Source organism: Tasmannia lanceolata, unplaced genomic scaffold, assembly GCF_043159265.1.
Source record: "Tasmannia lanceolata isolate RefF3 unplaced genomic scaffold, GAP_Taslan_0.1 ptg000037l, whole genome shotgun sequence".
Classification (NCBI taxonomy): Eukaryota; Viridiplantae; Streptophyta; class Magnoliopsida; order Canellales; family Winteraceae; genus Tasmannia; species Tasmannia lanceolata.
The window spans coordinates 54,799,868-54,824,987 of record NW_027518714.1 but is presented as its reverse complement, the minus strand read 5'-3'; the positions used below and the strand labels follow the sequence as shown (position 1 = coordinate 54,824,987).

The following is a 25,120-nucleotide window of genomic DNA, read 5'->3' as shown; positions in this document are numbered from 1 at the left end:
AGTATGGGATCCTTGGCCCACTTCCTTTGATGGCGACTCTTCTTTGTTTAAGGTACGCCTCGAATCTGGGTTAGTCCCCGAATCGAGAGGTATCTCACCTTTTATATCGCCACTCATGCTGTGAGAGGCACTTCTTTCGAGAGTTCCTTGGTAGAGCTCTCCATTCACGTGGATGATCCTGAGACTGACTCGCGTGGGGGCACGTCTCCCGCCGTCTCTCTCGGATCGGGGTCCACAGGTCCACAGACGGTCCGATGGACCATATGAATCCAAACTTAAACAAATAGGATCTAGACACATTATCAGGATCCATGTACACATTTCGGATCCCTATCATAGGATCTGAAATTAGTCCCGATTGGATCCATACAAGTAATAAAACCCCATGAGACAGTCTTAAATCTGATTTTATTTTCAACCAATTTTTTTATAACTTGAAGTATTATTTCAGTGGCATTTTAATAAAAAAAAGCCATGTGCATTTTTTTTGAAGTATTCCTATTTTTAATATTTTGTCATTCATCTCTCTCAAGTCTTAAGTCACCCTCTTCTCTTCTTCTCTAACCAATTGACCCTAAGTCCCTAACCTATTGTGCCGCACCGCTGCAGGCTCGCTTCTATTGTTGCTCTGCTTGCACTCTCCCTTGTCCTCTTCGAAGAACTTTAATTCTGTACAAAGTAAGCAGGACCTACTAGGACACTCTGATACATGGTCCGTTTTAAAATGGATCGTGATCGAGACACAAGAAGTAAAAAAAAAAACACTCTGAATCTGATCCGGCCGGTACAGAATTTTTTTTTTTTTTTTTTAAGTGGCAAATTTTATTCATGTGCAATTAACAGGGGTACATATGTTATTGGCCCATAAGGATTTGAAAGAATGGTGACTAAGACAAGTGGATCCGATCTGAAGTGGATCAGTCGACACACCTAAAAGGGGGTCTAATTATAGAGAAATTGCATGATGTAAGGCTTACAACAATAAGGCCTTGGTACGATGGAAGTACCACCCTTGGTATTTGATCAAACAGCAACTTTTCAAAAAGTGAGCTGATGTTGGATCAAATATCAAGGGTCGTACCTCCACCCTATGGTTGTAAGGCCTTACACATAAAAACTCATAAATATAATCTCCCATCCCAAAAATTCCATATTCAAATCATATCTGTAACATCATCTTCCCGGCCAAAAGACCACATGCGATTTTTGTAGCTTGATTTTGAACGAAATCAATGGGCGGGGCAAAAGTGACGGGGAAACTGCGAAAAGGGTGCCCACACAACTAAAGAAAAAGGTAGAATTTCAACACAAAAAGAGAATCTAACACAATTGGCCTCTTACTTTTTTTCAAACTTTAGCACCGTTGGACTTCATTCAGCCACTCGTGTAAAGCAAGAAAGCAAAGTCTCAGCACCAGATAAAATCCATGAAGGCCACCTATAAAAACCGAATGGAACAAGGCTATGACCATGGGAGAAATGGGTTATTGGTTCTGTTGGTTTTGTTGGTGGAAAAGGGTGAAGGCATGGGGTTTGAGGAGGCACCCAATTGTAGATCTCTAGAGTGTCCTGTTTATGAGGTTATGCACTATCAGAAATTTTTTGAAATAAGAAGGTATGAAAAGGCTATGTGGATGTATACTCTTCCTATAAACTCAAGCTCTTACAAGGAGGCTGCTTGCATAGGTTTTAACATGTAAGCTACTCTCTCTCTCTCTCTCTCTCACTAATTGGTGTTTTTTTTATCATTTTTAAATGATAGAAGCCCTCATGAAGTTCTTTTCAATTCACCTCCCGACCTTCAACAACTCGGATTTTTTGGTTGTTTGTCCTATGCTCATAATACCAATTTTCATCATAAACTTGACTCCAAAGCTCGTCGGTGTATCTTCATTGGATATCCTCCATTCCAAAAAGGTTACAAGCTTTTTTATCTTGACTCCAAAAAGGTGTTCACAAGCAGGAATGTAATTTTCCATGAACATATATTCCCCTTTGCCTCACATACCCATAAAAGCCACCCATCTGTCATACCTTTACCCCTACCTGATGACCCTCATCTTCCAGCTATACCCACCACCACTGATCTTCACCCAGACCCTACCACTGATCTTCACCCATACCCCACTACTATATCATCCTCACCCTCCCCTCTTCTAATATCCCCGTCAAACCCTACCCCTACCCCACCTTCATCCTCAACTATTCCACCAGTTCTAATCCAACCATCTTCTATACCACTTCCAGTACCACAGCCACCTCGTCGATCTGATCGAGCCAAACAGAAGCCCACATACCTCCAAGATTATCGTTATTCATTGACCACAAGTACTTCCCCAGCTTCAACATCAACTTCGATGACTGGCCAAGTTCCAAAGTATCATTTGCAGGAACTTTTGTCCTACAACCGTTTATCCCCTGTGGATGCCAATCTTTTGCTGCCACTATTTCAAGCATTATTGAACCAACTTCCTTTAAACAAGCTACAAATGATCCAAAATGGTGCGAGGCTATGAGCAAAGAAATTTCTGCACTTGAAGAAAATGATACTTGGACTTTAGTTCCTTTACCTCCTGGAAAAACACCAATTGGTTGCAAATGGGTCTACAAAGTTAAGTTCAATGCCGATGGATCTATTGAACGCTATAAAGCGCGGCTTGTTGCAAAAAGGTTTCAACCAGAAAGAAGGCATCGACTACTATGAAACCTTTGCACCAGTCGCTAAGCTCACCGCCGTTCGATGTTTACTCGCCTTAGCTGCCGCAATTTTTTTTTCTTTACATCAGTTGGATGTCCAGAACGCATTTTTTCATGGAGATTTAAATGAAGAAGTGTTTATGAAAATTCCACCTGTGTTTCACTAGCAAGGGGGAGACACGCGTTTGTCGCTTGAATAAATCACTTTAAGGGCTTAAACAAGCCTCTTGACAATGGTTTGCCAAGTTTTCTGATGCCTTAAGTATAGCTGGATTTTCACAGTCAAAAGCCGATTATTCTCTCTGGTAACACATACACTTATATTTTGGTTTACGTTGATGACATCGTGATAACTGGCAATTGCTTGAGTGAAATCTACAATTTAAAGAATTTTCTCAAAACTCAATTTCATATCAAGGATTTGGGTCCTTTGAATTATTTTTTGGGACTTGAAGTCCTTCGTTCCAAACGAGGCATTTTGGTCACACAATGAAAATATGTCCTTGAAATATTGCAAGATATGGAGATGTTAGCATGCAAACCAGTGGCCTTCCCTATGGAGCAGCATATAAAATTGAACAATCGAGATGGTGAACTCTTACAGGACCCTACTCCATTTCGACGTTTAATAGGACGTCTCATTTATTTGACTATTACTCGACCAAATATACTCTTTTATGTTCATATTCTCAGTCAATTTATGTCACAACCGAGGAAGCCTCATCTTGATGTTGCTACTAGACTTTTACGATATTTAAAAGGATCTCCTGGTCAGGGAATTCTCTTCTCTGCTGACAATGATTTACAAATTTCTGCATATTGCAACTCGGACTGGGATCATTGTCCAATGACACGTCGTTCCACTAAGGGCTATTGTACATTTCTTGGCTCTAGTCCTATCTCATGGAAAATGAAGAAACAAGTTACTATTTCCCTATCATCTACTGAAGCTGAATATAGGGCCATGGCCAATGCATGTTGTGAATTAACATAGTTGAGATACCTATTTCGATATCTTGGCTTTCCCCATATTGGACCTATGAAGTTGCACTGCGACAACAAATCTGCAATTCACATAGCTGCCAACCCAGTTTATCATGAACGAACAAAGCACATAGAGCTTGATTGCCACCTCATTCGAGAGAAGATCCAATCTGGTGACATCAAAACAGCATATGTACCAACAACTTCCCATCGGGCAGATATATTCACAAAACCATTGGGCAGAGATCAGTTTCAATTTCTTGTCAGCAAGTTGGGCATTCTCAATGTTCATGCTCCAACTTGAGGGGAGTGTTAAGAGATTCTTGGCCAGATCTCTACTTTGAATATTACAAGATCCTTAGGCCAAGATTGGGCATGATTCATTTCTATCCTTGGCTCGAATCTCTGCCATGATCCATTTCCATCTTTAGCTGAAGATTGTTTATTTCTATCCTTGGCTCCATATCTCTGCCATGATCCATTTTCATCTTTAGCTAAAGATTGCTGGCAAATTATTTCCATCTCTATTGTAATTGACAGCCAAGATATTTGCTGTAATTTATTCTGTATATTCGACTTTCTTTTGTAGTATTCTAATCCTGAGATTTCTCTACAATCTTGGGATCCTAATTTATTCTTGTAATTGTATATATATACCTCTAATGTAATGAAGAAATATACATAACATTCGTCTATTCTAAAATCCCATTCTTAGCATTCTATTATGAGATTCTGTTCTTAACATTTTTGTTGGGGATTCCAACTAGTGTAGGATTAGACCTAGTCAATTTGAGCCTGGTAGATTCTTTCACCTTTTTCATGAAATTTTTTCTTAAGGATTCATTAGCTGACCCCAACTAGTTTTAGTTTGGGACAAAGGCTTACTTGAGTTGAGTTGAGTTTTGTTGGGGGTTCCATGCCAAAGAAAGTGAATGGATGTGTAAGGGCTTGTAAAGGACTTGGGCACCCTTCCGTTAACGGCTAGTTTTTTAAGGGTGAGTTCTACCTAAGTCCTAACAAGTGGTATTAGAGTGAGCATGTGGCGACCACAGTATACCCTCAAGGAGGAAAAAATCACTTAGGAAAGATCTTGGTAACTCCGTTGTACCCTCGAGGACTATTTCAAACCATACCATCCATGGGAGTTTCTTAGGTCCTATTTATGTTGTACACAGGTAGGAGGACATAGAAATTTAAGATAGAAGAAACTTGACAAATATGAGAATCATCATCAATACAAACCGAATAATGAAATGTTATTTGTCATTTTGAGTAAGGTTTTCTTAATGTTACAAAAATGTCCCTGAAAAAAAAAGGAATAAACGAATGAAAATATGATAGGTACGTATTTTAGTTCATTGGCGCCCTCCATTTGGATCTATGACGCTCCATCGGATTTTGTAGCTATGTCTGGATCACCATTCGTGATAATTTCAGACCTTAAGATATGGATCCAATGGATATGGTTGGAGTCCACTTGCTGCGCCAAAATCCTGACCATTAACATTGAGATTCTTTAGATCCATCGGACCATCCGGGTCCCTAACCCTTGGCACCCCGGGTCAAAAATTTGCTATTTTCATCGTTAACCTTATTATTTCATGCTACTTATTGAATAGTTAAGATAATTTGGGAGGTGGGGTGGAGGGCTTGAGGCCTTGGGCTATGAGTAATTCACGTCACTCAACTGAAGGACGGTGACCCGCATTATCCTCAACTGCATCAACAAAGAATACCTTGAGTCATCCAATTACTCATGGTTTTCCACTGGTAATTGAAAGGGTAATCTATGGAGAAGACAAGAGACTAGGAATCCAATGAAACATTGCTAATGGTAAACGTATCTTTCATTGGACGGTAAGTATACTTTTAAAATTAAAGAAGTGCTCACCATGGAGGAAGTGATGGTTACAATCAATCTCATCTTGACAATTGGGTGTAACGAACGAGAAAGGTCTCGATCATGCCAATGTCATGTAAGTGGGCTTCTGCGACTTCTCAGTCTCATAGACTCACTCCCTATCTTGAAACTAGACATGTCCAGTTATAATTTTAGGTTCCTACCGAAATTAATACGAAACGACCTGAATATTTCTGTTTTTATCACTATCGAAATAGGTACCAAAATAGAAATGGAGTGCTATACCAAAACCATAAGTATCTTAGTAGTATGCTCTATCAATATGTGTTGTATAATTATATTTATACGAATTGCATTTGAAATGTGGTGTATGTATCATATATAAATATTTATATGAATTAAAAATAAAACGTGATATGTTCATTATCAGACATGTGCGACAATGCATATCGCTAGGTTTCCTATGTTATTAAACTACTGTAGGTGTATTTTTGCTCAAGTGACGATTACCGAGTATGTATTTGTCCTTATATATTCTAGCACTTCCTAAAGTTTCATATTAGATGTCCATCATTTGCATAGGTTCTCATATGTTTCCAGCCTCTTTGCATACATCCAAGGGAAAAACCATCAAAAAGCAGTAATTGGGATGACAACACCGGTCTTAGTCGACATTTTGCCATCGGCGGGGCCTTTCTGCAACTCGTCCTTTGCTGTGCATTTTTATGTGCCTTAGAAATACCAGAAAGACCCGCCCATTTCTGATCAAGTTCACCCGGAGAGGTGGCCGAAACATTGTTTTGCTGCCGTTAGGCGATTTGGGGGTTTCATGAATGATTCTAACATTCCATATGAAGCTCTAGCATTGAAGAACAGCCTCAAGGGCACACCATGGGAATCTTCAATTGAAACTAGAGGCAAGGGGCCACCAACTTATAGCGTTGTGGGCTACAATTCTCCATATGAATATGAAAATCGCATCAATGAAGTGATATTACTATTTGATGAATATTAGTTAGTTGTAGGAAATGTAATGCAGATACTAGAGTGGCCATGCTTGCCTCACTAGGTTCATCTGACCCCTTGTACCACGGAAATAGTGCTTGTCTAGGAAAGGAAAATAAAGAGACAGCCGAACTAACGTATCCAGTTTATCTCCCAAAAAAAGGAACAGTCCAATGGGCAAAATTAGAGAGGGGAGAAATTCCGGAATCTATTAGCTGTTCCAAGAGGTGGTATTATGATTTTGCGTCGGTTGGAATGGAATTTTATTAGATTTTTTGAATTATTTTTTTGTTCATTCCATTTGAGGAAGAATCATAATCGGAATGGGAATATGATGTCCATTTAGATTCCTAGTTCTGGCAATCCAAACGCACCTGAGTTTCCTCCCAAATAAAGGGAAAGGGGAAAGTAAATAGGATTTTTACTTCTACTTTGTTTTTACTTGAAAAAAAAAATGTCATTTTACATTCCTTTGACTTCCACTTAACGTGCACGAATGGACGCTAATAAGAGAAGTCCTAATTTATGAAAAATCACATAATTAATGATAATCCTCAGTTGGGGTTGAGCCTCTACCTCAATTGGTAGAAGGCTTTGTTCTTAACCAATAGGCCGGAGGTTCAATCGCAGCTTACCTACCAAAAAAGGGTAGTCCTCTTTTTATTTACGGTATTTTTGATTAGCTATTAAATGCTGTAAATATTCCCCAAAAAAACTACCAAAAGCCAATTAGAAAATTCGATTAAAAGCGAAGAGTGTCGTCATTAATACGAGGGCGTGGTGGTATCATTTCCTCATACCTTTTCTTGTTAGGGTTAGAACTTAGAATCTTAATCTATGGATAAAAAAAGGGAAATGATATATTCACCATTTTTTTTTACTTGTGACAGTCCACTCTAGTGTTTTTATGACTACTCTTTTGCACAAGAGGGGAGTGAGGGGACTGTACCAAGTTTTTAAAAAAGGGAAAGCGGGGGGGGGGGGGGGGGGGGGGGCGAATATATCATTTCTCTAACAAAAATTTGTCTTCATTATTCAGCCAATGATATGATTCACTTAGATCTTTGTGTTCATGATCTATATTAGAATGTTAGTGGCAGACAAACCTAAATGCATATTGGGATTGTATCCTAGCATATCCTCAAAGGCAAAGGAAATATGTTTTGTTGTTTTGCATAAGAACCAATGAGTTGCGATGAGAGACGAGTTAATATTAGCGCATTTAATGTAAGCTCAAATATATATACGCCCATTTAGCTAGCCATAAGATGGACGTAAAACAAAATTAACACCCATTTTAAGTGGAAAATAGGCATAAAATTTCATTAACACCCATTTTAAAACAAAAAAACAATGGATCCTTACACGGCATAAACCCACTCCCACCCTGTGATGGCCCCAAGCACATATGCATATGTGTGTGTAAGGTAGACGAATTGTAAAATGTTAGATCTTAGTAGGTATATACTGACAAGTGGTAACGTACAAAAGTTCCATCTTCTTAGGAGATTAAAGAAAATCTAGGTAGATAAGAATAGCGGGAGTTAGGATGATTGTATAATTAGGTTTAATAACTAGTAAGTAATATCATAGAGAATCGTAGTTTGTCTTCTTTCGGGAAGATGCCAATATCAAGTGCAAGAGCTTGGACCCACCTCAAATCTTCAACTGTAACCGCAATAATAAGAACGTCTACCGCCTTATCAATTTCTTTATATAGCTGAGCTATGGTAGGGTCCAAGTTGGAGCTTGATGAGGGTGATGGTGACCCAGGAAGGCTCACCAGGGAACTCGTCTGGAGTTCAACTGCGCCGAGATGCAGGGGTGCATCACCAACAGAGATCGATCTAATTATAGTTGAATCATCATTGGCGGAGGTTTGGGGCCGGGAGGCAGGAATTTGAGTTCATCCAGCATTACCACTGTTTATGGCAAAAAATGGGCAGGCGTGCCAGGGATCAAATGACCCCAATCAAATCAATCTGTTCAGGCGATTGGAGGAAGAAATTCTCTTCCCGGTTCTAAATCCTCACACTAAGTGTTCAGATTGGTTAAATGGTGGAGATTGATTGATGAAAGTGAAATTAACAATTAGAACTACTCCTACGAAATACAATAATTGACGAATGATAAATGAAATTAAAAAGCGTATTGCATTTTCTGCAAATGATCAGGGACCTTTTATTAATGCTCTTGAATGAGTATTTATAATTACAGACAATAAAGAAGTTACAAAGTCGGTTACAACCGTTATAAATTCAAATTTCAAATATAATAACTTCTTTTAACTGCAAAATCATCCGGTCTTGAGATATAATCAGACACTAACAAATCGATCTTCATTTGAACTAGAATTCCAATTCCTCTAGCAAAATCGGTCTTCACATAATTAAATGGCCTATATACAACCTGTAATAAACAGTCTTTTAAATATTGGCCTACCGTGGTAAAATTAGGTCGTCAACAACCACATAACAAGGGTACCCTTTTCTCGACTTCTGTTGAAAAGTGAGACTCTGAGTTGTTAGCGTGAACACCACGAGATCATATTCAAACCAAGGAAGACAAATCCATCAATCATATAAAGACAATCAACCCAAGAGCCAGACAAGCTGGCATCATGCAGCTAAAACCATTTGAAGGTGAGGCCAGGCCCACTCACACTCCACTCCGCCAACTTCAAAGACTTAGGTGCTCACATCACCACATCGAGAGATCATTTTCAAGTTTGTGGCAAAAGTTCACTCTCCTACTCAGATAGCTGAAGTTCACCAAGGAACAAGGCATTGCGTATAAGAACATTGGTTGATCTTGAGGCCTTAAAGTGAAGTACACGGCCAACACTTCATTAGCGAAGAATACGTTTGACAGTATACATAGGAACCACAGTAGGCAATCATATAAAAATATATCGGTGATCATATAAAATCGTCGCTAGAAATCCTAAATACCGGCGGTTTTTTTTTTTTTTTTTGTGACCGCTCGTATATGTGCTCTGGTAAAAGATCTATACCAGTGGATTCTTAATGGCAGTCGGTAAAAATTGGTAAGTATAAAAAACTCGTGCCCCCCGCAAAACCCTATCTTCATTTTTCCCTCATTCCTCTCCCTTGACCATAAGATGAAGAAAGATGACAACAGTATGTGCACACAAGCTCCTCTAATTTGAGAAAAGGATAGGTAGTGACACCCATGGATTTAAGCATTTTTACCATATAATTTTTTGACTTGATTTGCATTTACATTCTAACATGAGGTAGTCTAAATTAGGTGAAAGGGTGCATTTTAACAAAACCCTAGCCTAAATTAGGCAAAAGGGTGCCCCCATTGGGCCATTGGTTAAAATTCACCAAACCCCATTGTTGATAACACTGAAAATGTAAAAGACAAAGGCATTAAATGCATGCAGACAACTTTCTATCAATGGGGGTACCCCTTCTGTTTAGACTTCCTCTTTTAACATCTAGGGCAAACTGATATGGGTGTCATATCCTTGTACTTTTCTCTCATATTCCAAGCATTTTAGTGAAGACAGTACTCATTTTAGGGTGAAATGCTCAGTATAGAAATTAAAAATCACATTCATGGAGTATCTAACTGTACATAAATGACAATATATTCCATAGAAATATTTTGAAACGTAGGTTTCTAATGAGTGTATACAAATGGAAAAACACAGCCTAAACGTATAAGTAAATAGTGACTGTCTTGAATGATATTTACATTGAGAAACAGCGGTAAATCCTCGTAAATTACTCAAAAAACAAGGGCAATTCCGTCTCACAAAAAAAGAGACCAACGAGTCAAGAGAATAAGACTCGCGACCTTTTGTCGTGCATTAAAAACGGTAAACGGAAAACGTCATCGTCGTTTCTCACTCCGTCAACTCTCTGCTACTATTTATCTACAGCCCACCTAAATTCTCTCCCAAGTTTCCCCCCTCATCCTATAAAATCCACCCCCCCTTTTTATCTCCTCACACCCCCCTTTCTCTTCTCTCTTTCTCCTCAATCTCCCCCCTTCGACCGAGAGAGAGAGAGGATTCTTAGTTCCCTTCTAATGCAGGATCCTTAATTGATATTCACACTCCCATTATATAATCCTACTCTCTCTATATTCCTCTCTTTTTGTTGAACTAGGAATTGCAGAGATTCTGATGCTCTAAGATCGCGTAATCTGGTGAGCACTGTTTGATTTTAAATTTTTTTTTTTTTTTGAATACTTATTCTTCTTCTTTTGTTTCCGATCTTCAGATCATGATTTTTTTGTACTCGATTACGAGATCGACGTTCGAATTGTGGTTTTCTTAAACACTTTTCTGCAGATCGTCTTTGTTCTTAGGTATTTCTTTATGTTGATTTTTTGTTCTTTTTCTTTTTGGCAGTCTGGAGAGTTTTCTCTCTCTCTTTATGATCTGTATATGAAGGATAAAAGAACATTTTTTGGAGTTTTTTTTTTTAATTTTTTTTGGCTTTGTTTGATCTTGTGGAGGATTTTTGCATTAGTAGATTAATTCACTGTGATAAGATTTTATGATAATGGAATTTTCGACTATATGATCCTTCAATTCAAGTTTTTGTAGGGTTTTAAGATTATTTGATCTGATTGAATTCAATAAGTGAACTGAATTTGCATGACTCTACTTCAATCTTATTTTTGAAAATGGAGATTTGAATCTGCCTTGTGGTGTGAAAATAGTGAGAGAGATGAGGAACTTTTGATGAGTATTAGGGTTTATGGTTTCAGGATTGCATGATGCCATCTGAAATTAAGGATGAAAGAGATTTGATGCACAAGCCATCGTCCTTCTCTGATGAAACTTGCTTTCCTGTTGAGGTATAAATTCTGTAGTTGCATTTGTTTTCTCTGTGTATTTTAAGTGTCTGTGATGAACTTATGATACACATTTACACATTTTTGCCTGAATTCATAAATTTCTGAACTCATTTGGTTCAATCTGTCTTCATAACCTAACCTTTTCTTAAGCAATGAATTATTCTTGGCATTTCTTTTGAGTTGAGTTTATCACTCAAAGTGCATTTTACCCTGCTTTATCATAATTTATCCTTCAAAAATTGCAATTTCTGCTACAGTTGTTTTTCTTTCTTTTATGAATACCTCTCCATTTCTTTTGCAGCGACGGGTTGGATTTTGGAAGTCCGAGTCCATGCCAGGACATCACGGTGGGTTTTTTTTTTTTTTTTTTTTTTTTTTTTTTTCCCTGCATTGATGTTTGATCGTTTCGCTCCACAAAAAACATGCCTTGGTTGTTTTTAATACACTATCGCAGATTCAAAGCAGTGGAAACCAACAATAATTGCACAACATTAAGTCCATTTAGTGACTAATTAACTGTGATTTGTGGACACGGACACATAGTGTCGGACGTGGCAAACCCCCAATATTTAGAAACAAGGACAACGACTAAAATAGAAAGTATATGTGTTCATGATTTATGGATGCAGATTCGTGTGTCGAGTTTCAACGTGGATACGAGTTGCCTGACATGGCAACATCTAAAAATTTGGAAATGGCGACACGTACATACATATACAATTACTGATTACTATCATAATCTGTAACGATGTAAATATAGTATTCATTTAATAAACTAATAAATCTTAGAATTAATCAACTATAATCTAAAACAAATATGAGATAATCAAATAACCAATGTTTTGAAAATCGGAATCAAATCGTAAATTGTAATCGGGGTCGAATCGTATCATATAGTAAATCTATATTCATTTAATAAACTAATAAATCTTAGAATTAATCAACTGTAATCTAAAAAATATATGAGATAATCAAATAACCAATGTTTTGAAAATCGGAATAGAATCGTAAATTGTAATCGGGGTCGAATCGTATCGGATCGTAAATCGTACAGTAAATCATAAGATTCATTCGGGTATATATATTTATATAAAATAAAAAATTATAAACAAATTAAAGAATAAAAAAACCAATTATTCATTTTTCATGTAAATTCATTAATTCAAATAGAAATTACCATGATTGGCCATCCAAGCATACTAAAACATAGTTTCTTTCTATTTTTATTGGCCTTATTTACCCTATAACTTGCCCCTTAGGCACTATGGTGAATAAGGGAGCAAGAGCAAAGCCACTTGACCGAGTTTAGATGTTCAGGAGCAAAAGGCTTACCAAGATAGAAGCGAGAGGAGGTAATGTATAGGGTCTAGGCCTGGTGAACAGTGTACCTCTAAGGAAACAACAAACAAGAAGATTCTCCGACACCTAATCATCTATTTCTTATCCATACCCATGCATATTGGATAATAATCTTGAAAATAAAGAAAGACACAAGATCATATCAATTCTCAAAGTCTCAAACATTAAATGACAAATATCAATCACGAAAGACTGGAGTCGTCGGTGTTGTCCTCATTATAGTCGTCTACCACCTCGATGTAAGTAATGCCCTTAAGCACATGCACTGTGCTTGACCGGTTCGATTCATTAAACTATCATAATCTGTAACGATGTAAATATAGTATTCATTTAATAAACTAATAAATCTTAGAATTAATCAACTATAATCTAAAACAAACATGAGATAATCAAATAACCAATGTTTTGAAAATCAGAATCAAATCTTAAATTGTAATTGGGGTCGAATCGTATCGTACAGTAAATCTATATTCATTTAATAAACTAATAAATCTTAGAATTAATCAACTATAATCTAAAACAAATATGAGATAATCAAATAACCAATGTTTTGAAAATCGGAATAGAATCGTAAATTGTAATCGGGGTCGAATCGTAAATCGTACAGTAAATCATAAGATTCATTTGGGTAATATATATTTATAGAAAGTAAAAAATTATAAACAAATTAAAGAATAAAAAAACCAATTATTCATTTTTCATCTAAATTCGTTAATTCAAATAGAAATTACCATGACTGGCCATCCAAGCATACTAAAACATAGTTTCTTTCTATTTTTATTGGCCTTATTTACCCTATAACTTGCCCCTTAGGCACTATGGTGAATAAGGGGGCAAGAGCAAAGCCACTTGACCTAGTTTAGAGGTTCAGGAGCAAAAGGCTTACCAAGATAGAAACCCGAGAGGAGGTAATGTATAGTGCTAGGCCTGGTGAACAGTGTACCTCCGAGGAAACAATAAACAAGAAGATTCTCCGACACATACTAATCATCTATTTCTTATCCATACCCATGCATATTGGATAATAATCTTAAAAATAAAGAAAGACACAAGATCATATCAATTCTCAAAGTCTCAAACATCGAATGACAAATATCAATCACAAAAGACTGGAGTCGTTTGTGTTGTCCTCATTATAGTCGTCTACCACCTCTATGTAAGTAATACCCTTAAGCACATGCACTGTGCTTGACCGGTTCGATTCATTAAACACCCCCCGCTATCTTCTTCCTTATAATGAGTGTTTTCGTAGGCTTCTTGTAACGTAGAAGGGAAATGAAGTTTTTCGAAAGAAGTCGTATTTTCTTTTATACAAAACGTATTTTGGATAAATTGCATGAATCGTATGAATCTTACGATTTACGATCAAATCGTAAGATTCTTATAAATTAAGACTCAATCGTGGGATTCAAATTGTTACGCATAAGATTTGATTGAATCGTAAAATCGAATCGTAAATCTTAAGATTTTCAAAACAATGCAAATAACAACACATTCATCAATTTAGTCTAGGTGTCTTATGTCTCCAACATCCAATGAGAAAGGGAGGCCAATATGACACAATAAATATAGTATTGGAATAAGAGTTTTTTAGGGTTTTAGGTTTAATGAAGGGGATATAAAAGCAAATATTAGTTAATGAAGAGGTGAAAGAAGATTTTAAAAGAAAATATTATTTACAGAAGAGCTGAAAGAAGATTTTATAATAAAAGAAGAGTTAATAATAAAAGAGGTAAACACAGTATTCAATAATAAAACGGAATGTCACACTTGACATGGTACATAAGCGTGTCCATACGCGTACATTAACTCTAACACTTCTAGCAGTACATTTAAAGTGTGCAAAGAAGTTTCGACACACGTGGACACGTGTTTCGCGTCGGACACGGCATGACACATGTGTCGGCAATAAATTCAAAGTGTCGGCTAAAGCACAGCCAATTAATTGACGAGGAACTAATGCTCATTAAGGTATGATTGCTTATGCCATTGCAAAAAAGCGGCTTCTAAAATGACCCCACCAAAATTTCCATTTCAAGACTGAAAAGTTGCTAATTATGTGCATGGATTTGAAAACTTTCCCTGTATGTATTTGTACCTTCTGTAACTATGCAAGCTGAAGGATCTCAGAGAAGTGTGGATGAGCTGAGAATCAACTTACATTTCTTGAATCGAAGTCTTAGAAACCAAAGCCAGATTCAAATTTGCATGGTCCACAGACCGTTCAGGACTACCTAGTGTGAATAGTTTGACATGCACTGATACCATATCTGTGTCACTAATTACTGCTCACTGTAATTTTGAAGATACACCGTCCAACACTTACTGGCGACCTACCATTGCTAGTTAGCACATGCTACTAAATTAGAGTGCTACAATTGTTCTTACAATCTGAATTTTTGCAAGAATAGTATCACGTCTGAATTTGTGCTATGATGAAAGGCCGTATGAACACGTACCCATCATCCTATCTTTGATATTTGATCCAACAGCAGCCCACTTTTTGAGGAGCTGCTGTTGGATCAAATATCAAGGGTGGTACCTCTGTTGTACTACCTTTATGTGTCTTTACGGCCTTTCATCATATAGTTTCTCTGGCAATAGGATCTGTGCATGTTTAGGGTTACAATTTTATCTACCAAGCATATTAGTCCTATGATTTAGCCAACACTTTGAATTTGCAGCAGACACACACGTCGACACTCCTTCCGACACTTTTGAACATGCTTCTAGAACTGTCAGACTTAATGTGTACTCGTCGAGACGTTATTGTACCATGTCAAGTGAAATACTATTTATTATGGAATATTGTGTTTACGTAATCTTTTATCATTAACTCTTCTTTTAATTCTCGTATCTCCTAAACCTAAAACACTAAACAAGTACTCTTCTAATATTATATTCATTATATCCTATTTATCTCTCTTTCTTGATGCATTTTGGCGAATGAAGATAATTTGATTATATTGATGAATGCGTTGTTTGACGTAGGACCACTACGAGAAGGAATAAATACTCCCAACTCTGATACCAATTTGATTATCTCATGTTTCTTTGAAACTTATTGTCCCTTAATCCTAAGATTTATTAGTTTGTTAAATGAATACCATATTTATTTTGTTGCAAATTATGATTGGTAATCAGAAATTTTATTTGTAAGTATGGTTGTGGGCGTGTCCCCGTTTCCAGATTTCCAAGGATTGTCGTGTAGGACACCTTGTATCTATGTCGACACTCAGACATGTTCACAGATCATAGCTTAGTCTCAAATGGTTATGAATCGACTGGACAGTATGCTCTGTTGAGTTGATTTGACCAAATGCAATTTCGAACTTCAAAAGTCAATTTGTTTCTCATTGCCCTCGCCGAGTATAATTAGAAAGGCATAAAACATCTTCTTGTTTCGTTCTAAGTTTTTGAAACTACATGTACTCCTAGGCCATATCGTTTGGTCGTATTAACATGTGTTCTAGGTGCCATGCTGTCCCCTTTTATTTAAAGGTGGCATTTGTTCTTTGCTCCGCATTCCTCATCATGCACTACTTTTCCGTTTATCTTTTAATACTAATTTTTCACAAAGTGTGGAATCACAATAGCTAGTAGGCAACTCACTGTGACTTAAGATCTAACAGGGTAGACTGAATGTGTGTGCTGACAGTTTTTGTTGAGCTATCAATGAGTGGTTTTTGGAGTCAAAACTTAAAAGAACTAGATACAAATTAGTTTCCCACTTGATTTCGTTAGCTAAAATGTCTGGAATTTTCTAATTGGTGAATCTGTCACAAATTGTTGTCATTACTCATTAGTGACTTCTGAACAGGTTAATCAAATACATACTTTTCTTGACGCCTTTTTCCAATCATTTGACTGTTTTCTTCCCAAAATAGGCATTGACCCCACCCCCACCCCCACCCCCACCCAAATGGTTAAAAATTGCATGTCTTGCCTAGATGATCATAATATTCCAGTTTAATTCTACTGAGTATGCAAAAGCGAGTTGGCTGTTTTTTGTCCACACACTTAATGTCCATTTAGACCATAATTGCCACCACTATATTGCATTTGCATTGATCATTCCATATGATCGTCAAGGCAATTGAATTACTCCATAGCTTCACCTGGGAATCATGCATAGTTAGCGAACAAGTCAAACATGTTTAGTTTACAACCTTTATCATTGTTATATGATATTTCTGAGCAAAACAGTATCTACAAAAGTGTTAAAGAATTACGTTTTTGTTATGGATTCTTGGTTGTGAAATATGAAACAATAAGATTCAGTGTCAGTAAGCCAAAGATAACTTGAAAGTGAGCACGCAAACAATAAGATAGTAAAGGACATCGTGTGGGGCTTTGAGAGGAGAGATTAGCATGTATTATCAATTGACCTGTTATCTGGAAAAAAAATGAAAATGAAAGAAAGAACTGTGTAATATTTATAGCTCAATGGTTTAACCTCTCTTTGCAGAATCATATCTACTGTTCTTGAAGATTAGACAGTGTCTGTAAAGTTAAAAGTTAAAAAAAAAGCCTTTGTAAACTGATTTTGTCTTTCAACCTTGCATTGTTAATAAAATACGTGGTTCTTAGGTCCAGATCAGGTGATGTTCAAGGGTACCTTATTTTACAAGGCTTGCTTACTTGCCGCCGCATCCTGATTCAGTTGCATTGACATGCTCATGTTGATTTATTAGGGTTACTCGATTTTTTTTTGAATTCTCTGTTACAGTTAGGGTTACACGATTTAATTATTTTTCTCCCTGTTCAGACATGTTGTTCGTATCCTTATATTCTTGGTGCACTGGATTGAGTTAACATGACTTTTCTCAATTTATATTTAGTAGCAATGGAGGGAGTATCAATGACATCTGGCAATAAGTCTGATGCTTCATCTCCACTGGAAAAATTTAGCCAAATGGGGGCGTGTTCAGCAGAGGGCTTGGAAATTCCTCAGGCTTATATTGTTAAAGACCAGAAAGCTAACCCCAACCTTGAGAGGCACTTGGTGGGTTCTGAGAGGACATCCAGTTTGTTCACGACTTCTCGGAAAGTTATGGATCAGGATTTGGGATCAAGGTCGAATTTATATGTGCAGCCCGAATCTCTATTTGTTGAAGGGGGAATGGTTGGTATAAATCGGCCCCATTATGAGAATGGTCTCTTCTCAAGCTCTTGGTCAGAAACATTTAGTAAAACGTGTAAGTTAGACTTTCCTTTTTCAGTCTTGACATTAATTTAGCTATCAATTTTATATATTGCTGTCGTGTTGGCAATTTCAACGGTTAATAGCTAAGGATTATTAGTCACTATGTGGATCTATTGATAGTTTGCCTGGAATCTATATTGATGGTGCAGTAAGATTATCATCAAATGATGCTCTATTTGGACAGTCTGTTGATGCCATCGCCCCCCCCTTTGACGAAGATGAGCCCTTTGAATCCCTTGAAGAAATCGAGGCTCAAACTATCGGGAACCTCCTTCCCGATGATGATGAATTTTTTTCTGGAGTCATTGACGAGCTTGAATGTATTGCCCGACCCAACACTCGAGATGACGGAGAAGATTTTGATCTTTTTACCAGTGTAGGAGGGATGGAACTAGAAGGAGATGATAGTTTAAGTTGCTTCGGAGGCCAAAAAAGATCAGATTTCATTGGGGAGATTCCTAATGGCCAAGGAGAATCAAATAGCCCTTTTGCTGGACAGCATCCTTATGGTTCTAGAACACTTTTTGTGAGGAATATTGATAGCAATGTTGAAGATTCTGAGTTACGGGTTCTTTTTGAGGTATTTATATATATTTTTGTCTGTTAGTTGTTGACTTGATTGTCATCTTATCAAGTAATGAGTTTTTGAGTCCTGACATTTTTTCTGATGTGCTTTAGCAATATGGAGATATCCGTACCCTTTATACTGCCTGCAAACATCTTGGTTTTGTTATGATCTCTTATTATGATATAAGGGAAGCACGCAATGCGATGAGAGCACTTCAAAACAAGACATTGGCGTGTAGGAAGCTTGACATACATTTTTCATTTCCAAAGGTTTGCTTCTCTTCTGATTCTTCTTTACGTCCATATTTAGACTTTGGCTTTACGATACCAATTTGTTGGGAGTTTGCATGTTCAATTTATAACTTGCCTCCCATATCATTTTAAAATTTGTTTATATGCCTATTATGTTGATTATTTTTCTTTGAAAAGGTGAAAGCACATGCCTAATATGTTTGCTCTTGTATGCGATTTGTGTTCTGGATGTTGTTGTATCATTTCCTTTCATATATCTGCAATGTATGATAATGTATTCTTAAAGACATACTTAAGTCTTGAGCTTCCGGTTTACATCATTTATTTAGACCTTTAGATGGAACTGTGCTCAACAATCAACACGATCAACTTCACTATTTCACTTCTCAAGGATGCCATTGTAATTTCATGCCATATAGTTCTACTTTTCTTTTCTTATGCTGTTATTTTCTGTGCAAGTAATATTGATGCTCAGGTAGTGTTTTGGTGGATAACTTTTTTGTTGGGTTATTTCTTATAGGATAATCCCTCAGAGAAAGATGTTAACCATGGTACACTTGTAGTATTTAATCTTGATTCTTCTGTTTCAAATGATGATCTCCACCAGATTTTTGGTGCTTATGGAGAAATTAAAGAGGTGCAGTGGACTGACCTTCCAGGGTTGCGATTTTCATCTCAAAATTTTGATTTATGTTGCTAACTCTTTTCCTAATGTACAGATCCGTGAAACTCCACACAAACGTCATCATAAATTCATTGAGTTTTATGATGTTAGAGCTGCTGAAGCAGCTCTTCGTGCTTTGAACTGGAGCAATATTGCCGGGAAACGGATCAAGCTTGAGCCTAGCCGCCCAGGGGGTGCAAGACGGTATTAGCATAAATTTTATGCTTATAAGTTTCGTTAAAGTATAAACGATTAAATAACACCATCTCCAACAGCTTAAGCTTTTGGAGTGGGACACACCTGGACTCTTGTTGTAGCCATGTCCCTCATGAATCCTGTTTTTTCGGGTGAATCTGACTCATCATTGTCTCTTTTAAAATGTGAATCCTATATATTTTCCCTTCAAATGTGTTTCCTTCTTAACTTTTTTTTTTTAATATGAAAGTACAACCCGTACTCTTTTAATAAAATCCCTTTGCGCCTCGACCATAGAACATTGACCCCCCTTCCTTCTTCGACTCTCTTAATAAAAACTCTAAGGCCTTAACATTTCATCCTCAAATTTTTCATAAATATATATATGCATATACATATATGTACACACACACACAGGTTGCTGAAAATATATATTTAATTTTGTTAAAATTACCGATTCCACAAATCCTACTTTTTGGGGTTTGCCGAATCTGACATGGATCTGACACGCGAATCCGAATCCATGCAACACAGCCTGTCATTCTTTGGTGAATGTAATTTTGCACACATAAAAGCTGCCATTATTCTTCATCTCTGTTGGGAGCAGCAGATTTAGTGCTAACTGGGAGGGTGTACCATCGTAAAACTTGATTAAACTTTTTTTTTTTTTTTTTTTTGAATGGTAAAACTTGATTAAACTTGATGCATCTTAATTTTGAAAAGAGATTTCCATTTCAATAAAACTTTAGGAATTTCTCCATACTTTAGAGGGGAAGGGAACACAACACATGTATATAAAAGCTTACTTCAATGCTTCACTTGGATGCACGCAAATGGATTTTTAGAGTTTTATGGCTAGGGTGCAGGCTTGTGGAACTTTGATTACGTTTCTTTTACAGTTGAGACTATTTGTGCTAGGTCTATGATTACTTCAACCATCGTTGTTTTATTTTCATATGCTGCATAGATTGGACCAAGGTTTGAACTTGTCGTCTCGGTTACATTTATGTTTCTTTGTTGGGGATTTGAATTTGGAAGCCATTTGCCTTTTGGAATCAGAGTTCCGAATCCCACTTCTCTAGATACCAGCGTGCTATATTTTGACAGAATATGCCGCAGTCTTAGGGGCCGTTTGGATCTTGGGGGCTGTTTGGATACGCGGATTTTAGAATCCAGGTTTTAGTTTGAAAACAGTGTAAAAGAGGGTTCACGATCAAGCTGCTGTGTCTTGTCCTGACAGCGTTTCTTGGATTTTAAGTAGGAAATCCAGGTTTTAGAAATCTTCTCCCACATCCTGAGATTTCTAAAACCTGGAAACAGGGGACAATCTGCTGCTCTCTTGCTGTCTGAAAGAAGGGCGAGAAATCAGAAAACAACGGCTGGTCTCTTTCTCCTCTCATCTCCCATCTACAATTTTGAGGAAAATCAAGATTCTAACGTGTATCCAAACGCCCCCTTGGATTTCCTCAAAATCCTGGATGGGAGATGAGAGAAGAAGGAGACCGTCCGTCGTTTTCTGATTTCTCGCCTTCTTTCCGTTGTGCGAGAGAGTAGGAGATCGTCCTATTTACAGGTTTTAGAAATCTCGGTATGGGAGAGAGATTTCTAAAAGCTAGATTTCTTACTTAAAATCCAGGATAATGGGTTGTTAAGTCCAGAATTTTACACCGCTTTGAAACTAAAACCTTGATTCTAAAATCCACGTATCCAAACAGCCCCTTAGTTTTCTTGTCTGTTATCAGTTCGCTTCGTATCTATCACTTGCAGGAGCTGTTTTTCTATTTTCAGATAATTCTGACAAAACCATTGTTTGCCAGTGTCATGCGACAATTACCCCGAGAGTGGGAGCCAGAAGTAGCCAATGGAGGTCGGCAACTGGGAAGCCCACATAATGACTCATCATCAAGGTGCTACGGTATGATGCTTAACTGACATGTACTCAACTTGTCAACAATTAGGTTTTGTTGTTGATTTGATAAATCCTTTACTACATGGCATCCTTTTCAGGATCAGTACCCCATGGGTCAAATACATCCAGTTGCGTTGAGAATGGAGCAATCCAGGGTCTATATTCTGCAATCAGAGCACCTATTAGCCCATTTGTTGAAAGTGCATTTCATGGGATCTCTTCTAGTATACCTCATAGCTTAACTTCCCCAGTTAGATTTGCGTCTGTGAGCAATCACGGCAATCAACCTGGCATTGGCGAGCCTAGTCACTCGCTCGGCCATATGAAATTTGGCTTTCAGCGCATGCCAGGTTTTTATCCTCATTCACTTCGAGAGTATCATAACGGTTGATTTTTGCTCTAACAAAGAATTTGTTGTTTGATTGTCAATTACTGATTTGATTGTTTGCTATGTAGCTAATGGATACTCTCATTCACAGCTTTTGGCTCATCAGGAAGTGGAACTTGCTCACTTAATGGACAACATTGTGTATGGAGTGACTCTGATTCTTATCATCCTCATCTCCCATTCCCCGTGATGCAGACCAACTCGCCATCATTTGTGAATGGAGTTCATACTCATCACCCGCATCAAATGCACGTACTTCCCAGAGCACCATCTCATATGCTGTGCACCATGTTACCTTTACACCACCATGTGGGCTCCGCACCAACTGTTAATCCTTCTGTCTCTGCTGAGGCATCCATGTTCCACCCAGGTTCTCTCGGAAGTATGGGATTTTCCGGCAACTCTACATTGCATCCATTGGAACTTGCTTCTCATAACATTCTTCCTCATGTCGGTGGAAACTCTATGGACCCTTCAATTACCTCTCCAATTGTCGGAGTGCGTTTGCCTCAGCAAAGTTGCCGCAAGTTCCCTATCAGAAACCATTTGATTCCTATGCCTACTTTTGATGATGCTCCCAATGAGCGGGTAAGGAGACGGAGAAATAAAGCTAATTCTATTCAAGCTGACAACAAAAAGCAGTTTGACCTCGATATTGACCGCATTTTACATGGGGAAGACACCAGAACAACCATTATGATAAAAAATATTCCTAACAAGTATGTGATAGATCCACCTTGAGTATAACTTTATTACGCTCCTTTCGGAAACTGCAACCATGAATTATTCTGCTCATTTATTCAATTTTAAACATTTGAATCTGATTTTATTTCTGCCCTTTATAGAAGACATCTTCCGGGCTCATGCTCATAATTAACTTAGTTTTTCCTCTTCATCATTTGGTTTTAATTTGGGTATTGTCACAGGTACACTTCTAAGATGCTTCTGGCTACTATTGATGAACATCATCGAGGAACTTATGATTTCATTTATTTGCCAATTGATTTTAAGGTGTGTGAGCCACTTTCCTTTGTGGAAACTCTGGTTAATTTAATTGTGGTATTTTTCCGTTTCCATATCATCAATTCAATGACTCAGATTCTGCATTTTTCCTGTAGAACAAATGCAATGTGGGCTATGCCTTTATCAACTTGATTGATCCTATGCAGATAGTTCCATTCTTTCAGGTTTGATCTATTCAGCACATGCTGTCTAAGTTAATCCATGAATGAGATTTTGTGAAGTTCTTCATAAAACTGTTTCCGCTTGCAAGATGGAGTTTCTAGTAATTGTTTGTCACCAGGTCATTTGCATTATTGCATCCTTTTGCCCTAAAAAAAATTGTAACCTAAAGAAAATGAAAACCTTCCACAGGAATTTAATGGTAAGAAATGGGAGAAGTTCAACAGTGAAAAGGTGGCATCACTTTCATATGCCAGGATCCAGGGGAAAGCTGCTCTCATTGCTCATTTCCAGAATTCAAGCTTGATGAATGAGGATAAACGCTGTCGTCCTATTCTCTTCTGCTCTGAAGGTCCGAATGCAGGGGATCAGGTATAAGTCATCACATTATACTGTAAATTTGATTTCAGATAGGAGCCGTTTGGATGTGCAGATTTTAGAATCTTGGATTTCCGCAAAATTGTACATGGGAGACGAGAGAAGACAGAGACCAGCCGTTGTTTTCTGGTTTCTCGCCCTTCTTTCCGACAAAAGAGAGCAGGAGATCGTCCCATGTTTCCAGGTTTTAGAAATCTCAGGATGGGGGAGAGATTTCTAAAACCTGGATTTCTTACTTAAAATCCAAGAAACGCTGTTAGGACAGCATACAACAGCTTGATCATGAACCCACATCCTGTTTTACACTGTTTTCAAACTAAAACTTGGATTCTAAAATCCGTGATTTCTTCAAAATTGTTGATGGGAGACTCAGAGAAGAAAGAGACCAGCCGTTGTTTTCTGATTTTTCACCCTTCTTTCCGACAGCAAGAGAGCAGCAGATCGTCCCATGTTTCCAGGTTTTAGAGCAACCTTAGGATGGGGGAGAGATTTCTAAAACCTAGATTTCTTACTTAAAATCCAAGAAAAGCTGTCAGAACAGAATACAACGGCTTGGTCATGAACCCTTGTTCACACTGTTTTCAAACTAAAACCCGGATTCTAAAATCCGCATATCCAAATGGCTCCTTAGAGTTTGGGATTGCTAATTTCTTATGCGCATGCTTCTTCCAAAGTAATACTGCTTTTTGGGTCTTTTTGTTTGTTTTCCTCGTCTGGCTTACCAATATTTTTAAAAAAATTTGCAGGAGCCCTTCCCAACGGGGGTCAATATCCGGTCTCGACCCATCAAATCCCGGACCAATTGTAACGAGGAGTGCCACCAAGGAAGTCTACCAACCTCAGCAAATGGGGAGGAGGACTCTTCATCTGATTCTGCAAAGGACTCGGAATGACGAATCAGTTTTGCTGACTGAAACTGGTAACATGATTGCATCCTCACCAGTTTCTATTCTTGTCTGTAATTTCTAGTAACTTCATATTGAGGGGGGAAGGGGCGAAGCCTTTTCGTTTTGAAACTGAATACATAGCCAAAACGAGTGAGAGGGGCTTTCAATTTTCCTCATTTTGATTTTTTGCTGAGGCAGATGAGAAATATAGCAAGGAAACTCAGGGAGAGCTTCGAGATTTTGTTTTAAGGTCTGAGAAAATAATGTACAGGTTTCTGAGCGAGTGAGGACAATGTTTTCACTGCCTTTTGAGAAGTCTTTTTCTTCATTTTATTTATTTTACTTCCTGTTTTTGGGTTTAGAGGACCATTTGGGCTTCTGTTTTTTGGAGTTGGAGGGATGATTGATGAGAGAGAGCATGGTGTTTGTTTATAACTCTGAAATTTTCAAGTGCTGTTGCTGTTCTACTAAAAGAGGAGTTCATGGGGCCTCTGTTAATTAAAGTTTTTTCTTCTCACCTTCCTGTGTTTCCTACTTTCCTTCTTTCATGTGATTTGGGATTTGATTCCTCTTTGTATTCCTACATTACGAGCCCGACTTGTTTTGGTTTTTGAGAACCGATTGTGTGTCCAAAACTGATTATTGGACTCAAATTTAGGTTTGGCTTTGTTTTGGATTTTGAGAATCAATTGTAAACACAAATTTAACTCCAGTAATCAGTTTTGGACACAATCGGTTCTCAAGATTCCAA

General features: G+C 37.6%; 1 protein-coding gene and 1 pseudogene across 1 annotated transcript; both read left to right on the top strand.

The window, feature by feature from the left end:
* The first annotated feature begins 1,450 nt into the window (after positions 1-1,450).
* LOC143861584 (uncharacterized) lies at positions 1,451-6,556 on the top strand (annotated as a pseudogene).
* A 3,933-nt stretch (positions 6,557-10,489) lies between these two features.
* Positions 10,490-24,886, top strand: LOC143860446 (protein MEI2-like 4). The gene is made up of 15 exons (XM_077371101.1): positions 10,490-10,725; positions 11,293-11,382; positions 11,684-11,729; positions 17,583-17,939; positions 18,097-18,527; positions 18,626-18,784; positions 19,287-19,403; positions 19,486-19,634; positions 21,443-21,540; positions 21,633-21,884; positions 22,014-22,641; positions 22,849-22,933; positions 23,041-23,109; positions 23,297-23,476; positions 24,229-24,886. The coding sequence occupies exons 2-15, from the start codon at positions 11,299-11,301 to the stop codon at positions 24,373-24,375; spliced, it is 2,802 nt and encodes a 933-aa protein (XP_077227216.1). The 5' UTR covers positions 10,490-10,725; positions 11,293-11,298; the 3' UTR covers positions 24,376-24,886.
* Positions 24,887-25,120: the final 234 nt, after the last annotated feature.

Bases quoted from the DNA above. Each gene is read 5' to 3' on its own strand.
- LOC143860446 (XM_077371101.1), top strand. From the start codon at position 11,299: ATGATGCCATCTGAAATTAAGGATGAAAGAGATTTGATGCACAAGCCA. The intron at 11,383-11,683 runs GTATAAATTCTG...TTTCTTTTGCAG, and splicing joins AAACTTGCTTTCCTGTTGAG to CGACGGGTTGGATTTTGGAA. The intron at 11,730-17,582 runs GTGGGTTTTTTT...ATTTATATTTAG, and splicing joins GTCCATGCCAGGACATCACG to TAGCAATGGAGGGAGTATCA.